Source organism: Ascidia mentula, chromosome 2 (assembly GCF_947561715.1).
Source record: "Ascidia mentula chromosome 2, kaAscMent1.1, whole genome shotgun sequence".
Taxonomy (NCBI): domain Eukaryota; kingdom Metazoa; phylum Chordata; class Ascidiacea; order Phlebobranchia; family Ascidiidae; genus Ascidia; species Ascidia mentula.
This window is the reverse complement of record NC_138567.1, coordinates 3,291,867-3,307,246: the sequence shown is the minus strand read 5'-3', so window position 1 is coordinate 3,307,246 and position 15,380 is coordinate 3,291,867. Positions and strand designations below refer to the sequence as shown.

At 38.1% G+C, this 15,380-nt stretch overlaps 2 protein-coding genes across 2 annotated transcripts; both read left to right on the top strand.

Annotated features, from left to right (window-relative positions):
• Positions 1–2,436: 2,436 nt before the first annotated feature.
• LOC145890477 (uncharacterized) lies at positions 2,437–3,460 on the top strand. The gene is made up of 2 exons (XM_082981555.1): positions 2,437–2,547; positions 2,818–3,460. Exons 1-2 carry the CDS (start codon positions 2,476–2,478, stop codon positions 3,445–3,447), a joined length of 702 nt encoding a protein of 233 aa, XP_082837681.1. The 5' UTR covers positions 2,437–2,475; the 3' UTR covers positions 3,448–3,460.
• A 197-nt stretch (positions 3,461–3,657) lies between these two features.
• On the top strand, positions 3,658–9,268 carry LOC145890476 (ATP-dependent RNA helicase DDX1-like). The gene is made up of 13 exons (XM_082981554.1): positions 3,658–4,039; positions 4,248–4,409; positions 4,727–4,919; positions 5,191–5,423; positions 5,718–5,963; positions 6,142–6,246; positions 6,571–6,687; positions 6,950–7,124; positions 7,512–7,726; positions 8,047–8,229; positions 8,336–8,418; positions 8,549–8,654; positions 8,826–9,268. The coding sequence occupies exons 1-13, from the start codon at positions 3,806–3,808 to the stop codon at positions 8,985–8,987; spliced, it is 2,214 nt and encodes a 737-aa protein (XP_082837680.1). The 5' UTR covers positions 3,658–3,805; the 3' UTR covers positions 8,988–9,268.
• The last annotated feature ends 6,112 nt before the right edge of the window (positions 9,269–15,380 follow it).

Sequence of the window (15,380 nt, the reverse complement as noted above, 5' to 3'; positions counted from 1 at the left end):
ACATGACTTCTATGCGTATGGCATTTAGTCAAGCACGACTGACGTTCCCTTAGGAGAAATCCTTGCACTATTTTGCTAGGGTTGTTATGGCTGGTTGAAGCATGTAACTGTTGATTAATCTAACTCACGTATGATTTTTAAGTTTTGGGCCATTTTTTTGTGACATGAATTTTATCTTAAACTGAACTACCACTTTTAACGTTTTATGGTCTTTGTTGCTGTCTAATCCGAAAAATTATTTTTTACTACTACTAGTGCCACAAACTTGGTCCTCGTCTACTTTTGACATTTTCTTGTAGCGTTAATTTTTACGAGGGGACGCCTAACTCTTGTAAGTTCATTATTTTTAGGAAGATCACCTCCAGTTTGGAAGTATTAAGTGTGACGTGTCTTCAAATTTGGCATTATTCCAAAAATTGGCTTTGAGGATAATGGTTATGCCTATACTACGTTTGTTGTTGCATATTGCTAGGCCAGCTCTTTATTCATACACGTACCAGAATGAGTACTGAATATTTCTTATACGAGATGAGCCAATTTACTTTTTGACGGCCATCCAGCTCAGCCCTTATTATTTTTTATACGCGCATATTAAGTCGCATGCGGGTCGTTTTTTTGACGGCCCAAGAGAAAATGTAAGCATTGGTTGCGCACGCTCCAATGCGATTGAATTTGTGGTTCACTTTAGTTTTTAATAACCTTTTTAATTTGTCATGCAGCACACAATTTCCATAAACGCTTGATATTTTAAATTGATTGAGCATTTTACTGCCAGTGTTTTTTTTGTACACAGAAAAAAGAAACCACCGTGACAGCTTGTGACCACGACGGAAACACAGACGATGACCAGCAAAACATTCAGCCGATTCAACTCGATTCACAGCACATCATCCTTACGACAAGACGACATCGGATTTCGGAAAGAAACTATCAATCTTCACAAGGAAGGAGCATGTGTGGCAACACGCATGTTTTCCCTAGCCTAGTTCTGACCACTCCGCATGTTTCCTGAAACTCAACACTGGAACACCAGACGAAAGGATACAGGTGGAGTTAAGCCTTCCTGCGGAATTCAAACAAGCTGCTGATACTCTGCTGGACAACCACGTTTTTCCTGACACTTAGTTATAAAACGCCCTCGTAGTCATCGTTCGCTCTCTCGTTCTGCTAATATACTCGCCATCGCGCTGTTACGTTCGCACGTTCTTTTGATAGTTAATTCGCTGCATTTCAGTCACGTGATAAACTCTGATGAAACGCGCTTGGAACAAATTAAACTTTACGCCGCCTGACATTGCAAACGTGTCTTTCAATTAAATAAATAAGTCTGCCACGGAGTTTTAAATTCAGTAGTCTACAGCAAGAACACACAAGCAGACTTTAGCTTCCGCACTAGCAGCCGACCGGAAACAATTGGTACGCTGCACTCTTTATCTAATGCTTGATTCAGAATGGCGTGTATAAGTAACTTCAAGACAACGATGGAACTCCTCGCAGTCCTCACTGTTACATTGCATTTCGCGCTGTGTAGAAAACCAATTTTACTTTTTAAAAAAAGTATTGCTTTTCTTGTTTTCGCCGTCTTCCTGTGCTATGTCATGCAACGCAGCAATGGCTCATCAAGTTTAAACGGCCTGTTTAAATACATGGACGTAAGTCAATATTACCTCACGTAACAACTCATGTATTACGTGTGTAATCACTGGGTTGCTGCAAACTAAATCATGAAATATCGAAGTCTCGAAGCAGAGAATTCGTTACTTGAGAAACGAATTGCTAGTTGAGAATTTTTTTGCTTTTTTTTGAACTTTGACTTAAACGTTTGTGTTTTTATTGAAATACAATCTTTCGTTTTTGATATTTTTTCTTCATCGCATAGACTTGGATATTTTCTACAGAATATCTTACCTAACATTTACAGAACACCGTTGCAATTATTTTATTCTGCTTGCACGCCTGTTCATAATCTGGCAAAACGTGCTGTGGTATAGGTGAAACCTAAACGTACTGTGTATACAAAATATGCAATAAAATTGTCATACTTTGAAATAAATCGCATTGCACTTTATGTAAATGGCGCTGAACATAAAAAACATTCAGTTTTAGTTGGAAGATACTTTTACACCGGGTCACAAAGTTTTTTCCAAACTTGATCCACATATGAGCCTATGTAACATAGAAATCTGTGCGAATATAAACGCTACGATTTCGTGTAGTATTTCAACTCAAATTTATAAACAAAAATAACAGGCGGCGGCTCTGTTCACGCCTAATTATTACAATTCGCACAGATTTCTGTTTTACACATACTTATATGTGGATGAAGTTTGGAAAAAACTTTGTGACCCGGTGTAGTAGTATTTTCCGTTTTAGTTAGGGGCAGCACCACGAAACGCATGACGTCACAAGCATTAACGCGCGACGCATCGATTTGCTTACAAGTTACAAGAGCCCTCATTGAAAACTGCCTGGACAATGAAGGTTGATCACAACGGATGGATTTCGAAAACATCAGCAAAGCATAGCAGCAGTTTGAATGGTGCCAAGGTGAACTACTACTGTAACTTTTTAAAGAATATTTGTAAGTTTATCCCCATAACTATAATTTAACCACATGTACCCGTACTTTAACGTATATTTGTTTTATATCTTTTTATGTATTTTAAATATGGTGCGATGTAGCAATTCTGGGTAAAACATTGAACCAGTAAAACCCAAGTTTAGTATCCATACCCACTTTACAAAGTATTATGTTAGGCTAAGCAGCAAGATCTCTGTAATTATTGCTTAACCAATATTATGTACTACCTTCTGCAGAAAAAAAGGACTCCAACAATTTCAAAGGTGCGTTATGGGGCTCTGAAGCATTTACAATTACCTGAGGAAACTGGATTGAAACAAACTAAATTGTTTCAGTTTGCAAAGATTGTTCACAACAGGAAAAAATGTGACGTACAAAAAACATCTGAAAGAACTAATTGTGATACTTCTGTTCTTGTACAAAGTGATACGGAATGTACTAATACTGCAACTGGTTCTGTTATAAGAACTGGTAATGATAAGGAAAACACACAAAATTGCACAGCAAAAGTGCTCCATGATCAAAAGCACAGCAAACTTATCCAATGTCCAGACCCATGTTCAGAAACATCCGAGCATTGTGATGAAGACATTCCAATTACTACTTGTGCTAATGCAAGGTATGACACTGGGACAAGCTCACTTCTAAGTGAGAATAAATTTCATGAAGACAACAAAAATATCAATAGTGATAATTATGATTTGACGATGAAATATGTTGTTGACTCACAAGGTGACCAAGTTTTTGATTGTTTTGAGTCAAAACCTGAATGCACAGAACAAGAAGTGGAATCACAGCTGGATAGTGAGATGTATTTAAACTTTAAAAATGGAATTATTGTGCAAAGTACTCTGAAACTCGAGTAGCAAATGATGCTTTGTGTGACTTTTATTTTTTTATTTATTTTTATTGTTCTTGTATATACATTTTACAGTCCTATTTTACTTTCTTTATGGTTGTACCTTTTTCAGACAAAGTAGTTAACTTATATATCTCCCAAAACCAACCAGTGTCAACAACACAGTTTATTGTAGTGGGTGCAAATTGCCAACATTTACATGGTCATGCTAGGTGTATGTATGAAAATATACTTGGGTGACAACTGACAAATACCTGTTAATGGATGATATTTTTATGTACTATGCAATCTTTCTTTTCTATTTGTTTTATAGTAGTTGATTAAGGGTTAGTTGTGTTTCTGTGACAATCAAAACTTGCCACAAAATGACTGCATTTGAAAACTTGGGTGTAATGCCTGAGATTGGCAAAGTGGTGACTGAATTGGGTTGGAATTTACCAACTGATATTCAGGTTGAGTCGATTCCACTAATTCTTGGTGGAGGTGATGTTTTGATGGCCGCTGAAACTGGCTCTGGTAAGACTGCAGCCTTCAGTATTCCAGTCATTCAGATTGTGCATGAATCGTATACTAGTAAAAGCACAACTTCAAAACTCAAGGTAATAACTAATCGTCTTTTATAAACAACATGCAGTAAAATTTGCAAAAAAGTGTTTGTACATAAAATATGTCCAGTTTCTTAACTTGATCAAATTCTACATATGGTTTCAACGGAGGGTTGCCAACCTTTATCTTAAATTTGTTATGTTTTCTTTTATATGCAGACTTGCTTTTTTAACAAATATAATAACACCGTATTTTTTTCAGGCATCTGCTCCAGTTTTTCAGAAGTGGCAGATGAACCCATTTGACCGTGGCTCGTCTTTTGCAATTGCTCCGAATGGCTTGCTGTGTCAATGTCGCGAGTTTAAAGACTGGCATGGTTGTCGTTCAACAAAAGGAATTACTTCTGGCAAATATTACTATGAGGTACATTTAATAATGTAGCCATTTTTCCTGAATAGTGAAGTCATTTTTGACACATTATGAACTGAGTTTAAGCACATTTTGTTTATTTTCTTTGTAAATTTGACTGTGACCAAACATATTTTGCCAACATCCATAATGTCACTAAAACTTTTATGAATATATATATAAAAATAAAATGTCACTAATTTTTATGTTTATGAGTTTTATATAACACCTTATTGGTTATTAGTCTACATTTTGCAGGTTATGGTTTCGTGTGTTGATTATATGATCTTTTAACCTGTGTATGAGTATAAGTATAACTCTGTTGCATCCAGGCCACATGTAAAGATGAGGGGTTAAACCGTGTTGGTTGGTCCACCGCACATGCTGATTTAAACCTTGGCACTGATAAATTTGGTTATGGCTTTGGTGGAACAGGAAAGAAGTCCAATGATAGACAGTTTGATACTTACGGAGAACCTTTCACCATGCATGACACTGTTGGTTGCTACCTGGATATGGATCAAGGTCAGTAGAGTTTAATTATTACTACTGGTTACTAGCTATTTTGTGTGTCTGTTTTTTAAATAAGGTAATTTACAAAGCAGTATGTTATAATTAATTTATTGGATCAACTACTATTCAAAAAGTAGATTTTTTCTGGTCAATTTGTAAGCTACTGTCAAATTGTCAATTTATTTCTTTGTCTGTTTTTTTATATGTGTCAGAATTGAGCTGTTAATTATGAATTTTTTTTCCTGCATGATTTCATTTTTTCAAACCAGCTTTTTTCTTACAGGTTTAATTAAGTATTCCAAGAATGGACAAGATCTCGGTCATGCGTTTGACATACCGGGACACACAAGAAAACAGGCCATGTTTGCTGCTTGCGTGCTCAAAAATGCCGAAATTCAGTTTAATTTTGGTGATGAAGCATTTAAGCATCCTCCTGGTGATGGTTACGTTGCTCTTGCAAAAGCATCTGAAAGTGACTCGATCAATAGTTCGTCTACAGGAAGTGCAACAGTTGCAGTGAGTATTGTTTCTATCCTTGTCCGAAGAACTTTTCTGAAACTTGTCGAAGAAATCCATATTGTATAGGTTATTTAGGAAATTTGTAGCATTCATGTACATTGTGGACTGATGGTTTTGATTTTTTGTTTATGTTGAAATTCTCTAATTTTCCAGGTTTTACTTTTGTTTAAATAGATATATGTACTTTCATGACGTTAAAAAGATGGTAAGGTGTTCAACCACTACAAATAATAAAATAAAAACATTTGCATTGGATACTTGCTCAAAAAAACCTTCCCAATGTTTGCACAGAAACAAAGCAGCAGAAAGAACAACAATGCTCCTTATGCGATCATAATCGAACCGTCTCGTGAACTGGCTGAACAAACCGCCAATATTATAAAAACCCTCAAGAAAAATATTTCAAAACCTGGACTCAACGAGGTTCTCGTTGTGGGGGGAGTCCCCGCGTCTGACCAGCTAAGGCAAATCGACCAGGGAGTCGATATTTTAATTGGAACGCCCGGAAGAATCGACGACTTTATTTCCACCAGAAAGGTGACGAGGCAATCTTTGTTGTAAACCTAATTTGTTGTTGGTTGGATTTGTGGTTGACAAAAAAAGCCTTAAAGCTGTAATCCGACGTACATGTGTGTTACGCAGTTGCACTTCCAAATACGTTTTGTAGTTACATATACGATTTTTCATTTTTATATCTGATACTGGCTCTTAACAGGTTGATTTGGATCAAGTGAAGTTTCTGGTACTGGACGAATGTGACGGTCTTCTCACTGCTGGAAGTGGCGATTTCATTAAAAGAATGCATTCCAAATGCCCTCAGGTAAACCAATGGAAGCCTGCTGTCATGTGCAACCACACCACTTAGTAATGCAGGATTGGCGCTTAATGTAATATCTAAGATCGCTCGAGACAAAATACAACAACGGTGTTGTTTTATGTGCTTGGTTTAGGTCAAGTACTGTTGATTGCAATAAGACAATATGTAACGTTTATCTTTCTCAAGGCTCGTAGGACCTGCTTAAGTCCACGCATACATAGTCTCAGGTCACAACACCCGGAATTAGTCATAGATAACATATCAGCGGACGCTAGAGGCGGTAAGGAGATGGCGATTAAAATATGTAACAAATATTCCACGTTTCAGGTTGGGAGTGACGGAAAGCGGTTGCAAGTGATCGTGTGTTCGGCAACTTTGCATAGTTTTGATGTAAAAAAACTCGCGGAGAAAATCATGCACTTTCCAACCTGGGTCGACCTGAAGGTAAGCGGGGGAAAAACTGTTCATTTTCCTTTAAATCATGTAAAAAAAACGGTTTAATTGTCTGGATCACGATTTACAGAAGAAAAACACTTGGCATTGGTTTATTTCGCTGGGCCAGTCAATTTGATGACTTACTCTGAGAGTAAAGTCACTGAATATTATTGACTTCACCACAAACGGTTGTCAGTTACTGTTTAAACCACCATTCTAATATAATACATTTCACATAATACATTACTGCGTCATACATTTACCTATCGAGGGTGAAGACTCTGTACCTGAGACCGTACATCACGTGGTTGTTCCGGTCAACCCCGTCCTCGACCCGAGTTGGATGGGGTTGAAGAAATATGTGCAAACAGACGGAGTTCACCAACAAGATTATTTGAAAAAAGATTCACCCGAAAAGTGGTCTGAGGCTGTGAAAATACTCAAAGGTATTCTTTAAACTCAGTATTGTACCCAAAGGATCGACGTTGACCAAAAGTTACCACAAAATGGAATTTAGTGTGCCCGCTAGTGTAAAAGCTATTACAATGTCACAGTAAACAGATGCACTGATGAGACCTTACAGGTCGTAACAGTGTGTACAACCCTGTCTGCAGTTTGATTTTTGCGTAAATTATCCGACTCTCAGAAAAACAATTTTGCCTATGGTTTTGTGTAGATAACTGTCATAAAAACATGTTTATTGATGTCTGGAGTTTGGCGTTTAATTGCAATGGGTTAATGTAACGAAATAGTTTTTAGAGGAAAGTTAATAAGTACGTAACCATAGTTGACGAATGTGGAATGCTTCTTGTAAGTCCAATTTTTCTTTTCAGGTGAATATTGCGTCAAAGCGATACGTGAGCACAAGATGGATCAGTCGATCATATTCTGCCGAACCAAACTCGACTGCGACAACATGGAACGTTACTTCATGCAGTTGGGCGGCGGACCAAAAACTTCCGCTCATCCGCTTTCGTGCGTCTGTCTCCATAGCGACCGGAAACCCCCCGAACGGAGAAGTAATTTGGAGCGGTTTAAGAAAAATGAGGTGATTGGTTGAATATTATTTTAGCGAAATATATTTGTCTCATACGAAAGCCCACGGGTTTTAACCTCAGAAATACATGTTTCCAAAACTGTGGTGATTGGTTGAATCTGAAATACTCAGCAGGATTTATGTTGATTTACTGTTTGTGCAGGTGCTTCATACAGCATACTGAGCATAAATCCTGCTGTATGCGTCAAGCCCGGTTGCTTAAGACTTCACTAAAACTGGCCATTACCAAAAATCTGTTGCCTCTTACTAAACAATTTCCAACTCGTCCTTTTCGTCACTATATCATTTTACGCGTAACTGTGACGTAACAGGTACGTCATCTCATCTGTACCGATGTAGCGGCGCGCGGGATCGACGTCAGAGGAGTTCCTTTCGTCATCAATGTGACGTTACCGGATGACAAACAGAATTACGTTCATCGGATCGGTCGAGTTGGTCGGGCCGAAAGGATGGGACTCGCCATCTCGCTCGTTGCTACGAAACACAATGAAAAGGTTGGTGCTGCTCGTGTATTGTGGCTAAATGCTTGTTTGGTTTAAATGTGCAAATATACAAGCTCTATAGGTTCCCGTGTTTATCCGACCGTTGCTGTCATTTCAGGTTTGGTATCACAGCAATTGTAACACTAGAGGTCGCGGTTGTTACAACACAGAACTTACCGATCGAGGCGGATGTTGCATATGGTGAGTGAAAGAAAAGTTTTAGGGCTTTAAAATGCCTTTCTTTCATTTCGACGTAGCCATAGACGAGTTATTAACGACAAGTTCTGTTGAGGTTCCTGCCCCCAACCTTGAGGTATTGTCTTTATATTAGGTATAACGAAGGGAGGTTGCTAGGTGATATCGAAGATCATTTAAAAATTACAATCGAACAAACTTCGCATAAGATGGAAATTCCCGTGAATGAGTTTGATGGAAAGGTAGGAATGTGTGTAACTTACATAGTAAAGTTTTACTGCAAGAACGACCATCATTGGCTTCGTTTGACCTCGACAAGCAATCAAATCTTACACTAACTACATATCCTTTATCGCGAAACAAGCACATTGTTTTATTGTCTGTTTTGTAAAATTTTGTGCGTTGCCTCGCAGGTCGTTTACGGGAGCAAAAAATCGTCGGTAGGTGGCGGCACATACAAAGGTCACGTCGCAGATTTGGCGCCGACAGTGGCGGAATTGCAGGAACTGGAAAGATCAGCCCAGACCTCGTTTCTCAACATGAAGAAGTTTTCGTTTTTGACAGCGAAATCATAAAACAATATTTTGATTTCTGCCATTGTGACAGTAGAAGTTTATAAACGGTAAATATTGCTGAGCAAAGTAAAAATAACAGTAGTTGTGCAATAGCTCTCAACGCACTGTCTCTATTTGGTGTCAAAACCCATCTTTTTGCTGTTTTGTAACACGGAAATATTTTTAGCATAACAAGATGATGTAGAATGTGTTATGTTGACGTTCTTAATCTGTCATAACTCTGTTCCTTTACGTAGCAAACATTCTTTTGTTGTCCTTAAAGTTCACTAAGTCCGTGGTGCTCACCGTAAATTCGTAAATTACATTTGGTTGTGGAGATGATGTCTGCGCATAAACGAATTGCAGCTTTATTAATTTCAGTCGTTGCCCCATTGTTTCAATGTCGGAACAACAACAGAAGCAATCTCGTTAGATGCCCCAACAGAAGTTGATTTAAGTGCAAATTTATTAAAACACAATTGCAGTTTACCAGACTGTTTCGCAGTAATGTTCCAAATGCTTGCGTATTTGTGTACGCATTCGGGTCAAAATTATTCGCGGGATAAAACAACAAAATATGCAGGATAATTTTCTGAAAATCTGAATCACAAAAGTACTCATTCATTAGTCATTATTCCTCGAGCCTTGATATCTATCTGTACAATGCCCTTAAAATACCTTGCCCTATGACCGATCCACAGGTCTGTGTATACTTTTCATAACACAAGATTGCCAGTAAACCGTTGCAAAGCCTTAGTACATGCTGTCCTAATGCAGCTAAACTCATTCTTTCAATTGAGCACTAGTGGTCCCCATTCTTGAGTCGCTAACGCCAGCAATCACATTTCACACATAAATATCATAGAAATGCCATGATGATTCACCACAGACTTCGGATTTCGTTGTTGTACGAGTTTGAGATTTATGCTTCAATTGTCTGTGTGTTAAAAAGACAGGCCAATTCTGCAAGATGACTTATCTTGTCGAAAGGGATGGCCTTTTTTGTTATTGATAAAAAAAAAGCAATAAGGCTAATAGCGATGCGTTTCGGTAATATAACCTATATTCATCGTATTAAATAGTGAATATGAATTTATTCTAATCACATTTCCTGTATTAATATTTCCTAATTTAAGCGGGTCAAAGTTGAAACAGGGAGTTGCCTGAATCACTAGTAAGTTGTGTACATCACGTAAGTCAGTCTATGAAGATTTTTGTGTGAAAAAATCCTGCCTCTACCTTGTAGGGTGGCCGAGTAACCCGCGTTCAAAGTTTTGTTAACAGGCGATTCTTTGTCAACTAGCATCTGTTGATCTTGTTTGTGTAAACAGTTATTTTCCCATATGTCTTTCCAAACATTCACGTGATGTCGAAATCGTCGTGATTAAAAGTTTGTTCACATCGTTACAAATGATTTGTTTAAACTTAAAGCGTTGGCCGAGCAAACATGTGGCGAAGGCGTTTGTGTTTGCAGAGTGCGGTGATTTATCGAATGGGGAAAAGTTCTTACAAGGGAGTTAGACTTGCCTTCATCGTCTTCTGCACCCGGGGTCAAAATATATTTTGTCGGCCTAGTAAGTCATGAAAACCACATCTCAAGTGTTTGGCGAATGCATTTCGTTGCTCGCTTTTTTAGTTGATAAATATTGTAAAACAGGGCCTTGTTAAGGTCATTCACGAACCGCCAAGTTTAAAGCAGGTCCTTGCGTACAAAGTTATCGCTTTCAGAAGCGTTTATCAACCTGGCAACTATAGTTTAGTGTGGTAGCCTTTTCAAAGAGATACAGTTAATAATACGTATACTTATAAGTGTTTGTAAAGCAATGAGAAATAATTTTTATAAATTACAGAAGATATTTGTGCGTAAAATTGTGGAGTCTTCCAGTTTTTCAACAACCTGTTTGCATAAATCATTATCACTGGACCTTTTAACGGAAAGTACAACAAGTAATTGGCTTCAGCATCAATTTCCTTAACTTCTGCATTAAACTTAATTATCCGTCAATAGAAAGATTATGGATGCCCAGCAGTCCCAGGTAAGTGATTAGGCCGGCAATCTCACTACTATATTGATTATTGGTGCATCGTTGTTTTATTTGTACCTGTGATAGTCTTTTATTTTTAACAGTTACAGGAGTTCCACAGTGACGAGTTTATTTTTGATAATGAAAATCACGAGGCCGGTTCCGGAGGTTATGGTTTCGTGTGGTATGGTTACCATAAGGGATTAAATATGAACGTCGCTATCAAAATCCATAAGGTCTCAGGTGGACCTCGTGATAAGAACCTTCTCATAGATTCGTAAGTATGTGGTACCTTACTTTCCGCTGCATAAACCTAAACCTCCGTTTCTGTAGACTTAGAGAAGAAATGGATTATTTGAGCAAAGTTAACCATCCAAACATAGTGCGGGTTCTTGGCTGGGTAAAGTTGGATTTCGCCATTGGAATAGTTATGGAATATTGCAAAAACGGAAGCTTGCGTGTCCTTCTATTAAACAAAAGGATAGACTTGGACGTCATATTGCGTGTCTGGTTTTTACTTAGTATCTCAAAAGCTCTTAAATGCTGTCACGGTCTACTGCACAAGCGTTTGGTTCATGGAGATGTTAAACCAGAGAATATCTTGATTTCGGATTTGTTGGTTTGCAAACTATGCGACTTCGGAAGTGCGGAACTAGCAACTTTGACTGGTTCAAACACAACTGATTCATCAGCAAGAAGTAAAAAGGACAGGGTACAATATACTCCTTATTATACTCCACCCGAGAAGTTGAAGGATTTGAAAATGAAACCAACAAAAGAATTTGATATTTATGCCTTTGGTATTGTGATGTACACCGTTATTACACGTCAAATGCCATACCCACCAAATACCCCAACGGATGAAATCAAATCGGGTTTTAGACCAGATTGCCACGTGATAGATGAATTGAAACATGATCTCAACGACGGCGACAGAGTTATCGTTGAAAACCTTGAGCAACTGATGAAGCAGTGTTGGGATCAAGATCCATCTAAACGACCAACGATGATAGAAATCTGTGAGAGATTGCAACAACTTCTCGACCAACAAAGCCCAGAAGTGATCGAGCAACAAGTGCAAGATGTTCTAAAGCAAACAGAAGCTCTCTGCCCAGTCCCGGCCTTAAACCGACCGATTTCACTGCGTCATCTTTGGATGAACCAGTATGTACCAAACCATAAAACAACTGTCACTCTGAAAAGAAAGCGAAGCCAAAGACCTGTTACACTTCCAAGGGCTGGCTTAATAAATTCACACCCAGAAAACCAATTAGGTATTATAAAAAGCTAGTGAATAAATGTCGTCGGAAAAATAGGTATACAAGTGTTTACTTGTTTTAGAACTTTTCCCAAGCTACAAGGAAAGGAGAGCAACCCCCAACACTCCCGCCCTACCCAAAACTCACGACAGGCGGGATCAAAAAGGTTTTTAAAAAACACAAATTAAAAAAAACGTTTTCCCTAATACAAATAAACCGGTATAGTTTACAACTAAACAAAGCAGTAGTAAACTGTAGTTTAAACAACATGACTTTTTTAGAAGTAGAAGTGGCCGGCATTTTTAGTGACGTCACCAGTGGCCAATCTACTGACGTCACTGCGGAACAAAGTGAAGACATCAAACAGCCGATACCAACGAAACCAGGCACGACCACACGCAAAAATGTTTTAGAACTTGACTAAGTATCAAGAATGTTTGTTTTTCAATGACCCATATTAAGTAAATATATATTGTATTGCCCAACCACGTGATTATCGACTTCAAACAAGTTGTACAAAAACCTTTTTCATGCAGAAAACACAGAGGAGGCAGCGATGGCACAAAAGCAAACAAACTCACAGCTGTCAGTTTCGCCGAAACTATTTCCACACAAAGGTACCAAAGAGTGTCCCGTGTTTTCGTATTGTTTAATCCAGCTTTTACAACATTGTTTTTATGACTTTTAGGCAACGGCCTGTCCGAACATGTCAAATTGCTCATTATAGCGCAAGTGTATAGGCTGATACAAAGGCCAATAGTCACAAAATAAATTCTTTTTAGATTCGATAATCAATGATTCAATCGGCAAAACCGGAATGAAATTCCTGAAAACAGCTTCATTCTATCGTTTGGCATCAAACTTTTATGAACAGCACACAAGAAACCAAGAAAGATTGGAAGGTCTTGCAAGTGTTACTGAAATTTTTTCTTCTTACGTTGTAAGCCATAAGTCTTGTTTACGCAATTCACTCACCGGTACAACAAAACATTTAGAAATCGTCACCAGTGTTTCCACAAAGAATAAAGATGATGCGAAGTTTATCACTTCTGACAAGGAAAACAACGAATACAAACAACATGTAAAGCGAGAGTCGTCGTCAACACCAGGTTTCTATTAATTTGAAGTTCCGTTCCCACAGTTTTAACAACAAAACGAAATTGACTTGGAATGTATTCGCATATACCATAAAAAAAAACCTTCTAATTGTACGTTCGACTTGCAATGTGCAGAAAACATCACTGTTTCCACAAGTGTCGATAAGATTGACAATGAAAAGGACTTCTTAGCTGCCTCTGCACTTATTGACAGCATCGTTGCACAACGTGAATTGAACACAATGACAAGTTCATTGCACCCTGAAGGTAAACTTTAGAAAAGTTTGGAAATCTGTAAAACCCAACATAAAATCTTGGATAATGTATTTACGGCGTTGCTTGACAGGGACTGCCTTTTCAACTGCTGAAGATAACCCTACTGAACAAAGTCATACCGTTCAATGTGCATCTTTGTTCGATGCCACATCTACGCATCAGGTCGACTTTGAGCAACGACATTTACACAAAGAAGGTAATCAATACATTTTGCTTTATTTAACCTGGGCAACGAAAACATATTTTAAAACTGGCCACTTTTCCACACGACCATGACTATCAATTCACGGTAAACCGCGTGTGACTCCGGTCACAAATTCCTTAAAACTTCAAACAAAGGTCCAAGATAAAAATAGAATCACGATTGCAACACTAGAAAGAGAGCTCTCTCTGATTAACAATAGAAGAATTTTTTTTTTACTTCTAATCAAGACCGGAAGGCTCTTAAGTAACTGTAAGTATCTCCATGCAACAACTCCCCATTTGAAATGCACACGCGAGAGAACGGAAAGACTACTCTTTCCTGGTGTCTCCCAATTAAAAAGAGAATCTAAGAGAACCTCAAAAAAAGTCTCCCTGTCCTCTACTCGTCAGCTACATACTATACTACACCAAAAGTTTAAATTTTTGTTTGTACAAGTGTTAACCTCCTTTTATTCAATTAACACAAACGCAAGTTCCTACATCAACAAACAAGCAAACAAAATCCAGTTTAAATTACATTTTATGTACAGTTACTTTTTAGATGTTGTCCGAATTTTACATAATATAGAGTAGGAACGACCAGAGGTTAATTGTGGCAAAGTTTTGCTTTTTGTAAAATTGTTTTGAGATTATTTGTTATTGCCACAGATACTGAGCAATCCACGAACATCGATATCCATCCAACATTGCTACCAGACTCTGGCCTTTGTTACTGTTCGTCCGACACCACTAAAGAAATGAACGTAGACATCAAATTTGCCCTGAATGGAAAGCAAAAGCAAATACGTAATTAGCAGAAACAACTAAAAACAGCAAACAAAAATAAGTTGTTTACATTTAATTACAAAACACCTCTAAGAATGTATTGCAAAAAGTCATCTTTATCAACAGTTAAATGCGACCAACAAGAATTTCGTGGCCCGGCCTCCTGTCGAAATAAATTCGCAAACCTCCTTGCAAACTTTAAAAAAAAACTAAAAAACGCATTTTCACATATTTGAAATTAACTTGCTTTGGGTCAAGGTACGAAAACAGAGGGCCCTTGTCTGCAACATGCCTTTTGCCCGATAAATTGGTGTCCAACATCTGATGGTAACGGGAAACGGTAACTGTGGTGAAAAAGTATACTGTCAATTCAACTTTTTGTTTAGTACTACAAGAACAACAGCGACAGGAACATAAAGAACAAGAGCAAAAAGGGGAGGAAGGAGAAAAACATCAACAGCAACAACAGCAAGCCCAACAACAAGAAGTGCAACAACAGCAAGCCCAACAACAAGAAGTGCAACAACAGCAAGCCAAACAACAAGAAGTGCAACAACAGCAAGCCCAACAACAAGAAGTGCAACAACAGCAAGTCCAACAACAAGAAGTGCAACAACAGAAAGTCCAACAACTATTAGTGCAACAACAGCAAGCCCAACAACAAGAAGTGCAACAACAGCAAGCTCAGCAACAAGAAGTGCAACAACAGCAAGCCCAACAACAAGAAGTGCAACAACAGCAAGCCCAACAACAAGAAGTGCAACAACAGCAGGCCCAACAACAAGAAGT